Genomic DNA, 18790 nt, shown 5'->3' on the forward strand with positions numbered 1-18790 from the left:
TAGTAGACCTCCATGGACGGGACTCACGTTTTTGAACTTTTATACAAGCTAAAATGTGCGCATATTAAGATTGTGATGTTAGGTTCATTAGTCTGTGTTTTGCAATGTGTAGGTCTATGATTATTTCATTAAATCAAATAAAATTATAAAAAGATGTATATCAAAATAACACACAGAAGAAAATCTATTCACTGCTATATCTTCGGAAGGCTGGGTATTTTCTGTATCGCGTTTGCCAGAGTACTTAGAAAAGCTTACGTACGCTAACAACCATAATAGCTGTAGCAATTAAAACCATGAATGAAGGAACTTGACGCGTTGATCCACTGAACACATAGTCATACGATACTTGAACGGTCTTGCTTTCCATCCAGTCAATCGCCGCCTCAGATGCAAGCTCATTCCTTACTTCATCTCGAATTTTTTTATTGTAGTCATTCAGCCAATCAATCTATAAAGATACAGATGATTACATCAGTGGCGCAACGCGAAGGCCTGGGGCCCCTGGTTTAGAAACCCTCCAACGTTGGATGTGATCCGGCCCAGGGGCCTCATAAGCTCCAGGGCCCTTGGGTTTAGCCAGTGAGCGCTCATAGTCGTTACGCCACTGATTATATAGTAAGAATGGACATATCGAATAATACAGTAGAAACCCTTCTTTGGAACATCCAGGGCAATTGTTTTATAGTTCCGAAGGTATCCCCTCAATAAAGGCCGGCTGTAATAAAATGCCGCCCCAAATGTTAATTGTTGAAGCAAGGTACAGTGTATTCAAACTAACATGACGCGACAAACTATATTGAAGCGCCTTGAGCACTTTAGTGATATGTACGCTGTATAAATCTTATTATTATTATTATTATTATTATTATTATTGAAATGAGCCAATTTTGAATGAAATATAAAATTGTACTAATAATTTTACCTGTTGACGGCTAAGTAAACTGTAATCAATGAGTTTAGGTTCAAATGGAACGAGTGCAACCGGTTCAAATGTCATGTACTTATATCCATTAAATTGATGCTGAAAACAATAAATTTATCTTAGTGAGAAAAAAATCAGTGTACTATAAATGAGGGAGAGGCGGAGGCTTACAATTAAGTGCCGTGTTCTCCCCCTTCCTCTTAAGTAAAGGTGTTGGGGACCCTTGGCTATCACAAGTTCTCATTCATTCTAAATCACACTATTTAGAAGCACATATCTCTTTTGGAAGACACGATTAAATCGTTGAATATGTCGTGAATCAGAGTCGGCGTGAATTAATAATAGGGAGCTTTCGATTTGCGTCGGTTGGGTGTCGCCTGGACATAGAAACCATCACCCATGTGTCGAGGTAAGGAGGTGCGAGGACACAACTCCCAATTATATTCCCGTATGCACACAATGAACTCGGTCGTCGCAAATTATAAAGATAGTTTGAGTCCCTAATATAATGTCTTGAATACTAGTGAAACTACAATCGACATATATATATATATATATTGTTTGAAGGTTGCATGGCGAAATTAAATGTTGATCACTACTGAGAACGATCAAAGCATATTGATCAAAACGTCGAGAAACTCAACAGTTCTTTTCAGAACTAATATACGTAGTGTACTGTAAACTTTATACATTTTATCATGTGGTCAGAACTAAATTGTTTCTGTAAATTACGTCATATAACTTAGTATGTGTAGGTAAAGTCTGTCATGCGTGACTAAAATAATTTGCATGTAGTTCCATGTGTATGTTATTGAACCGTGGAATGCTGTCAACACAGTAGTGGCTTACTTCTAGTTTATCAGATATGTCCGTTGCCATCACAATCGTCTCCAGTCGGATTCCGAACGAGTTAGCTTCGTAGTATCCAGGCTCTGAAAGCAAATCAAATTAGATAATTGCCAAGGTAGGTGAAATATACTTAGTACTTGCTTAGACGAATGCTTCGGCGAATAGACAGTGATGTATTTAAAGTAATCACTGTTGGTTTAATGTTACGCCGGTGATTTTGTATAATAGGGGAGGAATTCAACTATTTGGGCCGTTTGACTAGCTATTTACCCGGGTAAGTTGGTTTCATGAGTACAATGTTGGAACAAAATTATCTTGGTAAATAACTATACCTGGACGGGCCTTAAGACGCCGGCTTAAAAAACACCATAGGCCTAATTCAAGATGCCTAGAAAAAACTGCGGTAGTAAGGTATTGGATTGAAATGCGTACTTCATTTAGGCCTTACTTCGTTTTTATTATTTACCGTACTGTTTTACTGAAACAACCTGTATTGTTTGCCTTATTTATAGTTTAAGATTAGGTTAATATAAAATAATCATTGTGATGCTAAGCTATATGATATAAGATGATATTTTGTTTCAAACGGTTTTATTCTATTTCCTAATATATAGTATATCATTGGTCTGTGTTATTTTAAATGGAATCATACACTTACTGCAATCTTGATAGTGCTTAATTGTATTTAACAATTCTCGTGGTAACAAATTAGGCCTAAGCTGCTTTGTTATCTAAATATCTAAACCATCATAACAGTTTAGTGTTTAGTGTGAGGGTATCAAAATTAGACGGAACATGATATAAATTAATTATATTAATTTCATATTACAGATTCTGAATATACGATAGGCCTGTTAGTATAGTTATTGTAATTCTAAATGCTATATTCTCAGTGCAGTTATCTTGTAACTATCTAATAACTATTGGTATTATATTTAGTGAGCAACATGATAAATAATAGCTACTTGGTTTCTGACAATTAACGTTGATAAACTTAGGGTAATGAACGAGAAAAAAATATACCATTACTGATTTTGCGGTAAGTTTTCCCCAACTGATTTTCACAGACAATAAGTCCTGAAAAACCGCCAAATAATTCGTCACATTTAAGTAGGCCTATTCTATCATGTTTAAAATAATAATACGCACCCAGGAGGTATGCTGACGCTGTACAGTAGCCTATCTCAACGTTTTTGATGTAATATGTCATATGTATGACCAAAATAAATTAAAATAATAGTCCTCTAAAATATGTTATAAGGTGCGAACAAAATGACAAGTGAAACATAATGCTCAATGAATGATTTTAAGTCATGTTAGGTCTGCATGAGCAAAAGGTAAATCTATCTTCAGATACATTACCATTGGATACAAAAACACCGTGTTCGATTGGTTCTTCACCAGTATAACCGCCAATGTTTATTGGACCTAAATTCACAAGACAGAGACTATCCCGTGATCGTGTTTTGTTTCAAGTTTAGTTTGCAGTTTTAGAAACGACTCACAGCTGGAATCCGTATAAACGTCAATTAGACTGTACGTAATTACGTCATATTGACTTTGTTGGTGTATTAATAATACTAATAGTGATATACTATTGTTTTAGATAGTTTTATTTACGCGATTTGAACGTTTATTTCCATCACAGCTGTAGTTGTTTCGTAAACCGCCTAAAATCTACCTGTCAAACCTACCATCGGAGAAGAACATGCCATGTTCTATTGGTTTCTCAGTCTCCCGGTAGCCAATATTAATGCGAGCTGGTCCTGTTTATTGAATTGACAATAACGTAACGTGGTCCAGTTAAAATATTAGAAAGCTTTCGATTTGCGACGCCATACTATTGTTTGTCATCGCCTAGCTAGATCTAGAATTCGCCAACTGTGTAGATGAACTGAGAGGGAAAGTACGTCTCAGTATCCCCGCATAAGCGGCGCACAATGAATCAACATGAACTACAGTAGTAAGTTCATAAGTCAAATATTTCATCGGAAATCGAAAGCTCCTTACAGTACGGTACAATTGTACACTAACATCAGACATGAATTTTACATTTGTTATTATCTTCACTACAATTAAAAACTCCTTTTTAGAAATTCTTTAGATAATATTCAGGTGCCATACGATCAGGAGTGGAAACATACAGTATTATAAGCGCTCTAATTGGACTTCAAATAGGCCTACACAATGCATAATATTGCGTGTATGGTGAAGAAGAATTATGCATATTGCACTTATGTATCTTATGCTTTCACTTTTGCATCCACATTTGGTTCTATATTGATAATTATTTGTATTATTCTTATTATTAAACATTCATATTTAATTTTGAAAATCTATATATAACAATACTTACCTTCATGAACGTTAAGAAAGTGACCAATACCGTGTCCTGTTCCATGAAGGTAGTCCATTCCATTTGCCCAAAGAGGAGCTCGTGCAATTGCATCGATATCACGACCTGCGTATTAAAATATAGGATTATAAACACTTCTGATATATAATTCATTGGGTAGGGATCAAGACGTTGTTATGCCCTATACCCCTCTTAAAGTAACCGCTACCCTCTCTGACGAAAACCATTTAATTTCTTACCATAAACACCACTTCTAAAAACAGTTCGGCATAAATCAATTGCTCCCATTAAAACACGTGTGTATGCATCCTAAAAAAATAAATAACATTTTATTATTATTATTATTTTAAATAAATAAATTCGTTAGATAAGTTAATGCAAATATATATGAGACTAAATGTTTCTCAAATACACAGTAATTTCATCGTAAGAAACTGACGATTTCAAATGTACGTATCGCCGACTATAATACATGTCGTTTGCAGGAACGAATAAATAGACAACTATAAAACTAGCACTCTTTCTAGAATATTTACCGAATTTCGCCCTTACGTGAATTTATATATAAATTATATAGTAACAAGACATAATTACCCTTTGGAAATCCGTCGGATCACCAAAATGGAATGTTCTTGTAATATCAGTAGTACCGTCACTAAGAAAGTATTTAAGAAAATGTTTAACTTCAAAGAAAAACTGTTAGATTTTTAGATTTTAAATTTTTGATGGAAAAAAATGTTTTTTGTTTACACATTATGTATACTTGTTGCTGGTCCTGAAGAAAACACAGAAAAAAACTACCCCAAAAAAGTATGTGTGTGCTTGTATACACGTGTATTTTATTTGTACATGATGTAAACTCAATTATTGTTATGTTTTACGTTCAAGATCCAAACTGCATCATTTCAAATTTTTAATGATCATGCTAGTTTGTTTGTATATTTTTTAGACTCTGTTTTTATATTCTACGTATGTGGACATAATTTACTTCTAAATACTGTATAAATACCTATTTATTAAGGAATGATACGTTTTTTTTCGATGAAATAAAAGTGGGAAGAAGCCACAAAACACACAAAAAAATGTTTAAAATTGCATGTTGAAAGATTACATGTTAGATTAAATAATAAATCTGTATAACTGTATAATAGAATGCACAAAATAACTACTTACAGATATTGCCCACCAGAATCCAATAAATATGTACTGGCTTTCGAAATCGCTTTGTTAGTTGCTTCAGATGAACTAAGATTAAAAAACAGGTATTCAGTTCAGTTTTATTCGGTTCACTCAAAAATACAAAGACAAACATAACAGAAAAAAAGCACAAGATAACAATATTAATAGAATGAACCGAAGAATAACCCAAGAAAGTTTAAAAGAAAAGTTATTTCCATTGGGATCCTCAGACATAAAAATAACACTGATAATTGCACTTAAAGCGCCCTATGACTACTAAAAGGTTAAAAAATTGTACAGTAAACATGATAAGGATAGCATAAAGGTAGGCGTATATAAAATGCACAGGCAAATAGCAATGTTTTAACGGAGCGTACGAACCGCTATAGAAATCCGATTATCCCTATAAAGATATTTCAGAAATAATCTGTTTGATACATTTACTTAAATTGTTAGTTAAGTTTTAAATATCATCATTATTGTTTTCTTGAACTGCAACCATGAGCGAGTCATATGGCCAAGCGGTTAAGACAGGGGCGCCGTTTACCGTACCTAAAGAGCCAACAACAACATCGGCAAGGGTTCGAGGCCGACTCGCTCCTAGTTCTGGTGGTGGAACAAGTCTTCTCGGTTAAGGACTATAAACCGTAGGTCCAGTGTACACAGTTATAACCTGTGTGTACTTTAAAGAACCCAGTTCATTATTCGAAAAAGAGTAGGGGGTTACCCCGGTGAACTGGTTCACACAATAGCCCATGTATCAGGGGGATTACCACCTATCTGATAGGACAGTGATTAATTCAATATTGGTAATCCTTGGCCCCATTGCCTAAAGACATAAAATAAAATAAAAATAAATAAATGTAGGCCTATTCTGCGAAGGAATTTTATCTGTATCTGTAGCATACAGTATGATCGAATTCAATATGTTGGCTGGTCCTAGACTCGGTCCTAGCAGCTATATCATCCAGTTAAGTAGTTTTTTGTTTAGTCCTTACCTGTAATGTATAATAGCTCCGTTGGCTCCGAATCCTGAAATTGTTTCAAAGCTAAGGCTTTTAAAATTTTCTTTTTTCCTGTAAAATAAACAGTTTATGTAAGTAAGTACATTGTGTTAACTCTTTAACCACTTGCAATTTCTTAGCAAGTAGTATTATGGTTAATTATACACAGTGCAGTGACAAACTAAAATATCACGTTTTGATTTTTCTGCAGTAACTGCAGTAGAATAATTTTAACATGATCCATTAACAGTGATGTGAACATGCTAGTAACAGCGTAGCAACAGTGATACCTGCATAAACTTACTCTCTAAATTCGTATAATTTTTCTTGACAACTTAGCTCACTCAGCTTATCGACATCCCCCACTTCAGGATCCTAAATAAATATTATAGAGATTTATTGTGATTTAGAACAATATGACATAAATTAAAATATTGTTAATAATTCGCATCGAATTCTAAGACTAAATAGGCTCCTAATAATTAGATATTTATTTTCTTGTATTATGTTTACAGTGTATTTTATATGCTGCCCGTCTCGTCACTCGGACACCTAAATTTCAACATATCGCCCCTGTTCTCCGTCGTCTCCATTGGCTCCCTGTGGAAAAGCGTATTAAGTTCTTTTATTTGTTTTCAAATCCATTCATCATTTATCCCCAACGTATATTTCAGAGTTAATCAAGTTTCGCTCGGCGACCTGTACTCGTTCCCTCCGGTCAACGTCTGACTTAACCAATCTTGACTATCCACGGTGTCGATTGAAATCATGTGGGGAGCGATCTTTCGTGGTTGCTGCTCCTAAATTGTGGAACTTTTTGCCTTTGGTGATTCGTAAGTCTCCCTCCGTTCGATCTTCAAGGCTTACCTGAAGACTCACTTGTTTCGCTCTGTGTGAATTCATTATTTGTCATATACATTTTATTCATTTTATTGTTTGTTAGGCAGGATAGTCAGATGCTCACATCACTGTGACACTTGTGAATAAATAGTTAGCTTGTCTTGACAAGTTAGTGAAACAGTGTGGTGATGTGAGATTCCGTTTTCGGACTGTTGTCTTGGTCAATTTATTCGTTTTTTAGGCTATTTCGGGAATTATTTTACATCAACATTTTTATTTTCACACGTTATATACATTTTAAACCATTAAAACCATTATATACTTGAATACAAGATACTCACATCTAACTTTTCGATTTCCATCTCAAGCCAAGCAGCAAATTCAATAATTGCTGCAGAATCTCGTCTCTAAAAGAGGAAATGAAAATAGATTATAAATAGTGTCTAAATTTAGTTTTGGTATTCTAAAGAAGAAGATTTACTTATAATACTATTGTATTAAAAAATGAGAGATTTTCTTGGATTGGCCACTAAAATAGACGAATATGCCCATTGAGATTCAATGTTGGCATCTAGTAATAACATTGCATGTGGTGAAAGTATCAACAAAACATACGTGACTGTCTTCCATGCCTTTTTGTTCTGTGGGATTTTTGACAGCTTTCATCAGGAGTATAGGAGAAGCTTCAACGTAGCGTTTAGCCTGTAAATACAAAGTAACCAAGTCATTATATTTATCTTCTTTGTGTTAACCTTTGTTCTGGTTTTAAAACCTTTAATTCTTTTGTAAGTGTAGTATAGAAAAATATAAGAAAACTATTATGAATATTTTGAATTTGAAATGATGAAGTTGATTATATTGTAAGGCCTAATGATAAAAAAACATTAGAAAATAATATGATGAAATAAAATAATATTATGAAGATAAGATGATGACATGTGGATAGGTGTGGTGTTTACGCCACAAAGGAGAATATAAAATGTTTTTCTTCTAAATATTGATTGATTGGTAGCCTATTGTCCCCTAATCCGTATTGCTAAAGGTTAATTATTCCTTTTCATGTATTCGGAAACGTCATACAACCTCCTCAGTCGCATACCCCAAACAACAACAACTACTACAGTACTACAACAAAAACAACTACAACATACAACAGAACACACATTTTGAAACATCAGAACACCAATACGGTGATTCCAAACCGTTTTCGATTTTTGGTTATGAAAAGTGAAATGCTTTCCTGCTTTCGAGAGACATAAACAATGCAATAACCCTGTAGCTTTACATACCTCTTCAACCCTTTTATAAGCTGCGTAACTTGCAGATGCATCGCTGACCCACGTGAATTCATCGTTTAATTTTTCGACATCGGTTAAGAACTGGTCATATGGACGAGTAATCACACATAGATTACCAACTTAAACAAAATTATTTTGAATGTATTCATTTTACTGATTTGTGATGCAATTTGTGAGGCAAGACCTCAGTTAAAATTTGTATCTACGTAAAATGTAGATAATGTTTAACATTAAACATTGAAAAAGTTATTGAAATTACATTGTATTTCACATTGGCATTTAGAGTTGGGAGGGGTGAGAAGGAGAGAGAGAGTATGGTGGGGAGAGGGGGTGGGGTGGGGTGGTGTTGCTAGTCTAATACTTTCAAACACGTTCCACTGATGTATAAACATCATTAAAAGCGCTCAGAATGTGAGCACAAGTACATGCTGAAATTAAATTTCATAGTTTTATAGATAATTGCCACAGGACATAAGGATGATATTAAACATTGTGAACGTAAACAAACTTACATACCAACACAGAAAGCAAATAACATAGATTAGAGAACCTCTTTTGGGACATACCTTTTCAGGGGTCACCCCTACCAAGATGACGCTTTCCCGAGTGGAAATAACGTTTTAACACTACGGCCAACCACTACGGCCAACTACAGTACTACGGCCAACCACTACGGCCAACCACTACGGCCAACCACCACGGCCAACCACCACGGCCAACCACCACGGCCAACCACCACGGCCAACCACCACGGCCAACCACCACGGCCAACCACTACGGCCAACCACTACGGCCAACCACTACGGCCAACCACTACTCGGGGGACTCCAACACCAAATTGTTTATTCATTAAGACAATATTTTTTCAGTCACAAAACAACAAATCATTATATTTAAATAATTATTAATACAAAATGCATATAACAATATAATTTCTTTGGCTTGACAGTTTTCATTGGGGAAACATGGGCTGCTAAAATTATAATTGGGTTTTTTTTTCTTCCTCGCAAAAACCCCTATTAATTTAACAATTTGTAGGGTCCCGAGGTGTACTCTCTATTGAGGTTCTTTTGTACTTGACAAATGTTCTTTGCAAGCATTAGAAGACAATTTAGAGTACAAACAAAACAACCACTATAATTTTGATTTACTTACCGCACGGATTTTCGGCTAGAATATTTAAATGCTCTCTTATTTCGTATGTTATTCGATCAGTATCGTTGTACATGTAAAGACTATTAAAGATATTTTTAACAAATCAACTTCTATGAATGTTTTCAAAAGATATTTTGCAAGTAATTTAAGAACTTAAAATAATTATTTATAGCCTAAGTACATTTGTGATTGAATATTTTTTATGCAATTAATACAATTATTTCATTTAACTGTATTGTGGAAAAGAAACGAATGCTTTGGAAGTCTAAATCTCTGTCTATCAAACTAGTTTGACAAAAAAAGTATGATATGCCCAAATATGGTATTTATATGCCCAATTATAGTAGTGATGACATCATCATGTCCATACATGGGCACATCACATTTTTTTGTCACAAAAAATTTGATAGTGTAGACAGAGCTTAAATCAGTGGATTAATAATAGCAGGTTGCTGAATAGAATTGACAGTATTAAGATTGCAAATGTATTAGAGAAATCCTCTACTAGAGTTGGAGAAGAGATGTAAACTAGAATGTATCTTTACTTACCGAGCAGGCTCGTTGTCGTAAATAATTGCATATGAAATGAACATAGGGTTAAAAGGAATGTCAGCACCTCGCATGTTGAATAACCCTAAATTACATCGAAAAATAAGAAAAAAGAAGTTGATGTTACTAGTATAAATAAATATAGAAAAAGAACATCAGCAGTATTTGAACGCTCATCACAAGGGAGCTTTTAATATTGTGATGACCGACGACCAAACTACGTCATGTCAATCCACTGCGCATGTACGGATATTGGACGCGTTTCATCGTTCTGTACCTCGGCACAGTTTTGTGTCATGACGACGAACGACGACACATCGGTTGACCTGACTAATTAAGGTCGTCGGTCATCGCAAATTGTACTTTTCACTCACACACTCGCTTTGAAGAAATTTTCATGTTTTAAATTTTTAACATTAGCAAGGAAATAATGGTACTAACATAAATTGCATTTTGAAAACAAAAGTAAATGGTCTTATTTTTCACTTTTTCTCTGGAACGATTGATTCTAGATTTAAAAGTAGCCGGCCTATTGTAAATTTTTCCTTTTTAAAATAAATTATTTTGTATTACGATTTTCATAAATATTTTACAAAATATGACGATTAGCAGAACAATGGGAGATACATACATGCAATTTCGTCTAGCTTTGTAACGATGAGTGATCCAATTGTCTTATCATCATCCCTTTCATTTGTCAGTCTATCTTGTAGAACTTTTAGTTTTTCTTGCCACGTTTGACCTTGAATATAAAAACATTTTGATGTGATTTAAGGCCGTTGAACTCATGTGCATAGTGCGCCTTACAGAACTATAACTATTCGAAAAGAGTAGGGGATCGTGTGCTTATCTGGTAGGCGCTGCACTGCTGGAGAGCCTGATCCGATTGTCTCAGTTAGAATATATAATTCATACGTTTTACATTTATCATACACGACTTAGTTCAAAGAAAATTACGCCGAAATTCATTGTGAATTATTAGAAATATCGATCTCTTTAGGAATTTAGGGTTTCCATATTAGATTAGAAGGGCGATACATAAAGTTTTCTTTCCTCACTTGGGGCCTAAAATTGCCAAATGATCAAAGCGCTTACATAGAGAAAAGATGCAAAAGGAGTTGCTCATTTTGGAAATAGATGTGTTTTATGGGTTTTTTTTCAAATTTAAAAACCGTGGTTTTACCAGATCTCAGGCGTAAGATAATTCCATATCTCCTGTCCAAATTTTGTAAGTGTTATTATCAGAGGTCCACTCAAAATAATGATCCAAACTAGATCTGTCTAAAGGCCCCGCTATAAACTTCCCAAACTAAACCACTAGTAGCCTACCTGAGCCTCGATGGGCTCCACCACGACTGAGGAATGAACATATATTTTTGTAGAAAGAGTTTTTACAATTGTTAAAATAGTCTCAAACTTACGTGTTTATAGAATTCATAGAGAAGGTAAATAGAAAACTGTGATAACCAAACAAAAATTGTTGACCCTACCAGTATATTTTTCTTCTAGAACGATAAGTTGCTCATTTGGATATTCTGGTCTGTCGGTCCATATTTCGTCCACCAAATTGTCAGTAATCTCTACCATATTTAGGTTCCGAACTGGATCTTCGGTAATGGCATCATTGTAACGGTTAAAGGAACCTAGAATGTAACAAGCATAAGTTAATTGTTCATATTATTATGTCATTAGCGTTTGTTCTTATTGTAAGTGTATTTAAGGTATAGTTTTAATAGAATGGTATACATAACAATCTTGGTGTTTGTTATCGGCTTGTAAAGTTTTTACCTACACTTGTTTTCTATATAAATGTGTCTGTTTATGGTATAAGTAGTTGTATCACATTACATTACATTTCCTCTCTTTTCCCTTGTTAATTAGTACTACAATGAACTTACTGACAGAAAGTAATCTTGCATCATATCCGATTTTGTCATTCTGATTCAGGTTCGCTGCGAGCCATTCATAAGATGTTAGCACATCGGGTTGCCCTAAATCAAAACATAATGACAAATGTAAACCATAGATATATTATAAGCATACTGGTTAATAGGAAGCTTTCGATATACAATGATCTTATGCAGTGGCGTTTAAGTGGGCATTTTAGCCTTTTTCAACATATTTTAATGCCTGTTTTTTTCTTTGGGCACTGCTCATAGGCCCCCATAAGCTCCGGGACTAATGGTTTAGCCATTGAGCGCTCATAGCCGTTAAGCTATCGACCTTATTTCAAAATCAAAGAACTACATCTTAATCTTCATCTTAAACTTTCAACTTCAATCGCGGATTAACGTGGAAATGGGATATTCTAGAATACTTTTTAGTTCTAAAACAAATTATTCTAACTATGAAATACCAGATTTTTGAATGGTCCAATGACAGTCCATTTCTTTCTCCGACTGTAAGAAGTAACGTCCATCAACCCACATCAAAGCTTGTGTTTTTGTGACAATTGCCAAACCTACCATGTGAAATGCGTTATTAGTAGGTCTAATAATGTCTTGTATAACAAGAAAAACATCTACTACATGTCAGGAGTATTAAGCTTAGGTTCCTCTTATAGGACGCAACGTAAGCGCAAGGCAAGCGAGTTCGAATAATCTATTGCGTGTAATCAAATTACTTAAGTTCTGTATACACTATCAAACTTGTTTGACAAAAAAAATATGGTAGTGATGTGTCCAAATATGGTAGTGGTATAGCATTATCGTGTCCATATTTGGGCACATCACATTTTTTTGTCAAATAAAGTTTGATAGTGACGTATAAGCTATGCTTCAGAGACTCCCCCTTTCCATTCTTTTGTTTTGTACTGTGATTAAGTATGTATGTTTATTTTTAAAATCTTAAAGTTTAAGTGGTTTCACTGTTGAGAGGGGCGCTCAAATTAAAGCTTGCTTGCTGTGGCGTCCCTTTTCCACTTACCAACTTCTTTTCTTGCATTGTATTATTTATGTTCATTATCAGTTGTATATTTACAGTATTATGCTACTCTGTATTTTGCTTTATTATTTGTGGAAATAATATTATTATTATTATTAATAGAAATGAAGAAAGAAAGATAGTGTAGACAGATTTACGTACTTGTGTTGCGTCCTAGTGGGAATCGTGCTTTTATAAATATAAAAGCGTTAAGATATCTGGTAAACAATTAGGCTGTTCATGATCCTATTTATTGTAAGGATATAATCTCCGTACTTCTTCACTACATAGATTAGAATAATACTTATGTAAAATTGTTAACTTATTGTAATGGAAATGATTACCTGCTGATCCCGTAAAACCAGAGATGTATTGTCGTCTCTTGTCCCTATCTGCAATGTATTCACTCTTAAAAAATAAGTAATAAGTTTATAAAGTTGAATTTGCATAAAATTGAAAAAGATTGTGAAGAACATAGAATAATCAATGTGTAGTATAGGCTACATACTGCATTTCGAGTAGTCTTAGTTTTAGTAATACAGTATTTATTACCGCTATAACTACTGTATTACAAAAACTGTCACTCTTCATAATATCGCCAATATTGTGCTGTACCTGATGAGCGTCTTCTGAAGGGATTATATACGCGTCGACGTTATTATCTGCCATTTGCTCTCTCAGTTTTCTAAGTCGCTCCGTTGAATCGAACGCAGTGTCCGGTACTTTCTATTGAGGTGATTAAAAAAAATATAAGATAGGCCCTAAGAGAATTTTAATTTGATCTCAACGTATAGGCATACTTTCTAGTCCTATTCCACCCTAATTGAGGGTGAAAATAATTGTTATCCAATTACATGTTACACCTGTTAGTGTGATATGGTATAGAATATGATAGCACAGAAGAATACAATAATTATATACAAAGAATATAGTATAATATAACTTAAAAGTTATATTATAGTTGATTCTGATTTTAAGTTTATCATGTTTGTATAATATCATGCCATACTTTGTTATCTCTAGATTGCTGAATATAATCTAATCACGAATGCATATTTACATAATAGGCCTAATTCATTATTATAATTATGCGCTGTAGACGAATCGTTTGGCAACACAAACGAAACAATACCAATGTTTCTTGTAATGCAATAATACAAATTATTCGTATAATTTAATACAGTAATTTATGAGTTATTCATAAATATATTTTATATAGGCCTATATACTATCTTATCTTTTCAACAACAAAATTTTAGGCCTAAATGTTTGCATTTTTGACCAATAAAGTTAGGCCTAATCTAGGCTATGCCTACGTATTATCAATTGTTATTGCATTATGCCTATTTGAAATATCATTTCAAAGTTAATTATATTATGGAATCGTTCTTTACTTCCATATGTTATATTGTCATCGTGATCGATGACCAAAGCAAAACGAATTAAATAAATTAAAAATCCACGTCATATACTGATCTCTGAAATTAGAACTCTGAATTAAAGAGTCTTACAGTAGGAGATGCATCACAGTTTCTTTCATCATCGGCACGTTTCTGTCGAAGATCTCTTGGTGATCGGTTATTTAGGAAAAGATCCCTATCATCCGAGATAGGATTAGCTCTCACCAAAATACAAGCTGAAACATAAAACAAAAAAGAGGAAAGTCAAGTATAAGTATACATAGTTATGTTGTATATTTGTGTTAAATCATTGAATTTTATAATTATTTTTCACACTTTTCATTTACTTCAATATTTCATGATAAATGTCTTAATAAAAATAGAAGACGGATATTTTAAAATTTACTTCACAGCATCTCAGCTTGCATAATCTGCATTCATTGGGTTTAGTAATCTGTATTGCATGTTTGTATTATGTATTTATCACGAGCAATTCGTGAAATAAAGTTTACATAAAGCAGGGCTTATTATTTTTTATCTGTTCTATATTATTATTATTTCTGACCTTATCTTATTCATACATTGTGGGTACTGTATTCAAACAAGAAATTGTGAGCCATTGTGATTGCCGACTACAGTAACGTCTAACAATGTCTCAAACTTTTGTTACTCATATCATAATTGTAAGTTCAGTGTTATCTAAAGTAGGCCTGCAACCACCCTTTTTGTTCATCGCAGTTTAGTTTGGTAAATTTTTACAATTACAACCATTTTTAACTATTAGAAAATACAATACAATGAAACTCTGCTATTACAAAATGGCAGCAATCTTAACTGTAAAACGAACATCGCTAAACTGCAATATAACAAGTTCTCTCATTTTATTGCTCACATTGCTCTTTTTTTAAGTACATAACGTAGTTTTATCTATTACTTATAAATATTTAAATAATGTATTGCCAATCTCAAACATGTTTTGTAAACACAAGGTATGTAACATTTATCATAGAAATACCAAAAGATCGGAAGTACCATTTAGGAGGCTTTGTTACAGTATGGTCCTAAGTTATGGAATGAACTGTCTATTTCCAAATACAATCATAATGTACCGTAGTTAGATTTTTTATTTGTTAAATGAAATATCTAAAATATTTATAAATTTTTGTAGGATTATAATTTAATTAAAATAATTAAAAATAATAATTACTACTACAGTAGTAATGAATAAAATTTATTTGTTTAAATTTTAAATGTAAATATGTATAATTGTGTTTGTATGATGTAGTATGTTTAAGCGGATATTAGCCCTTGATGGCATTTGCAGCAATAAAGAAATTGAATTGAATTGAATTGAATAGATATAACATTAGCGAATGATTTATCATGCAGTTACTTTTTTTGTTTTTGTTTGTTTGTTTAAAAAGTTCTTTTACTTCTATTTCATTGTTTACAGTTCTTATTTATTGTTACCACTTAAGTTATTGTAAATGTATGTTTCTTTTATTTCTTGAACTGTTTCTAAATAAATGTTGAATTCTAATCCTAAATGAACTTTGTTAGCGTCAGTTGCTACAGTTCAACACATTAATGCCATGGCATTGCTGCCCCAGGCATTACATGATACTTAAAAACAGATTCAGTATTACCATTGCTGTATTTTGATTTCCTAAATAGTTGAGTACGCGTTCATTACACCTCCATAAACTTTCATCTGAAAGCGAGTTGACCAATTACAATCGACAGTTAAAATAACCTATTGCACGTGATTGGTCAAATTATCGCTTACTTCTAAGTCTAGCTTTCTAAAAGTTTCATCGGCTAAAACATTCACACAAAAATCCTATTGTTCATTTTTAGTTTCACTTAATTAAAACCGTACAATCATGGAAACCAATTTTAATTAGAACGGTAATTTGGGGTTTCTTTTATACAAACCTTCTGATTTTCTAAGACCCCATTTCATCATTTTGGTGTTTTAAACATTTTACTTATTATTTGATGAATAAATATTTTTAAATTTATATGAAAATATAAAAATTATGACGATGTTCGTCAAAGCTGAGTATCTGATGTTAAATTAATATAGAATTAATTATTGTTAAAACAATTTTAGAATTAATTTCTAAACTCTGGAATTCTCTACCCTTATCTCTTATGAAATCACATAACTGTCCTTAACGTCGATTAAAAATATTATTGGTCTAAGGTTCTTTGTAATTTCTTTATTATTTACATATTTGGATATCATCTTAAATAATTTATATAGTCTATTTTATTAGAGAAAACCAGACCCTCTGTATTACCGCATAACATACGAACCTAAATCATATGTAAAATACATTACAGTCGGACCTAATTAATTTGTGAAATGAATTTAGTCAGTAACATATTAACCATGAAGGTTAGGTAGTACAGCTGAAGTATAATTATTTTGTGAGATTCACTCACTTTTATTTTATTCTTTACATTTGTTACAATAATCTATATCAATTTTGTTTCATTAGAAAACTATCTCTGCAGTTTAAAGTTTTTTTTGTTTTTCTTATTTTTAGTATTTTACATATATAAAAAATAGACACAAGTTATATAAAAATATACACCACATAATATAGGTTCACAATTGCCATTACAACATCACAAAATAAAATATACTGTAACTCATATGAATTTAGTCAGTAACATATTAACCATGAAGGTTAGGTAGTACAGCTGAAGTAAACATTGAATAACAGTTATAATTATGACTGAACATATGTTATTGTTATCAGGCAGAAGACATTGAAATGTACTTTCTATACAGGTTCCAAAAAGATAATTTTTGTTTATATACAATAATCACAGGCCTACATTTGAATAATGCAATGAACTTTAGAACTAACTGTACTACAGTAGAAGGAAAAGAAAGTAAATATAAATGAAATTAAACATTACGGTAATACACACAGGACTTTGAATGGAATAATAGACCTAAACATCATGTGAGATGCTTGCCCGACCTTATCGGTTAAATTCATTACGCATGGGGTGATTATTTTAAAGCTTGGAATTAGCTTTCTGTATGGTAAAAGTTTGCTATAACTTCTCATGATAATAAAGACATTGACGTAAACATTTGTTTTTTCCATTTTGACAGAGTTAGTATAGGGTAACAAGTATTTTATAATAAGCCTACTATTATTAATAGTGTTATTCTGAAATTTATACGTATGATGAGAGTCTTCATAATCGGCACTTTGCCAATATTGCTGCTTGATCACAAACAGTAAATGAAAGTTTGTTTAAATAAAGATTTGAAACTGAACTAGGATTATGTTAAAATTGAAAGTATGGTTGTTCCGCGATTCATCCACATTCATATAATAACACTTTGAATGAAATGTGCTCAAGATGTATCTCGTCAAATGGCGCTCATTTGAAGAAAAACAATGTCCAGATTTTATATAGACTTTGAGAGATAATTACATTTAAGCGCGCGATATCTTCTAACACCAGTAGACCTTGAGCCTCGCCTAACTCCAGGCTAAACATCGTTAAAAGGCTAAATTAAAGAGGAAAGAAATAAATGGTTTATTTTTATCGAAAAGATAACTTACCAGAAGCTATGAGTAAAATGCTCCGTAGAAACATTGTTGGAGTAGGTTCGGATTTAATAAACTCTCTTGACGCAGCTTTTACTCCTGTACTTACTGTCCCGGCTACTGTCTCTCAGCTTTATGGCACATATTATTCAGAAGAGGGCGGACACTTTCAACCTTTGGACCAACATTATATAGATACTATAGGACTAAGCAAAGTTCGCATGTAGACTTACTTCTAATTATATTTGAATATTGACTTATCCCGCATATGTGTGTGTGTATTTGCAAATAAAGTATTCACATGCCTCTGCTGATTGTTTAAAGAGACTACAAAAAGAAATCAGATTAGGTAGCCGAGACAGACCACGGATTTTCTTCGCGAAGTTACAAAGTGAAAAAATAATAATATACATGCACTGATGTATGTTATCCTCTTATTTTTTTATTTTATTTTTTTTGTATTTTGTAAATCCTGTATATGCATTTTAATCTGTACATATTTTACTGTACTGTGTATTTTACTTTGTTTTTTAACATTTTACTGATTTTATTCTATTTTAAACAAGTTGCCATGAGTAAAACCAATTTCAAATCTTTCGTTGATGAACTATTTGACAATAAAATTATCTTGTATTATTTTGTCCATAAGTCGGAAATTCTTTTTGCGTACACTATTAGGCCTACATTATTGCATGAATTTAGGCCTAAAGATGTGTGACGTGTATTGTTCGCCTG

The 18790-nt window shown here is 33.0% G+C and overlaps 1 protein-coding gene across 1 annotated transcript; it reads right to left on the reverse strand.

The window, feature by feature from the left end:
• Window positions 1-244: 244 nt before the first annotated feature.
• LOC140054456 (xaa-Pro aminopeptidase 1-like) lies at window positions 245-18306 on the reverse strand. Its single transcript, XM_072099446.1, has 23 exons — window positions 18071-18306; window positions 14589-14713; window positions 13693-13803; window positions 13422-13485; window positions 12512-12616; window positions 12054-12146; window positions 11646-11798; window positions 10787-10897; window positions 10156-10240; window positions 9607-9686; window positions 8443-8570; window positions 7769-7855; window positions 7495-7560; window positions 6618-6688; window positions 6308-6385; window positions 5304-5375; window positions 4725-4785; window positions 4370-4439; window positions 4131-4235; window positions 3469-3540; window positions 1775-1857; window positions 926-1024; window positions 245-451 (listed from the first exon to the last, which is right to left on the reverse strand). Exons 1-23 carry the CDS (start codon window positions 18102-18104, stop codon window positions 245-247), a joined length of 2160 nt encoding a protein of 719 aa, XP_071955547.1. The 5' UTR covers window positions 18105-18306.
• Between the last annotated feature and the right edge of the window lie 484 nt (window positions 18307-18790).

This window comes from Antedon mediterranea, chromosome 7 (genome assembly GCF_964355755.1).
Source record: "Antedon mediterranea chromosome 7, ecAntMedi1.1, whole genome shotgun sequence".
In the NCBI taxonomy this organism is placed as follows: Eukaryota; Metazoa; Echinodermata; class Crinoidea; order Comatulida; family Antedonidae; genus Antedon; species Antedon mediterranea.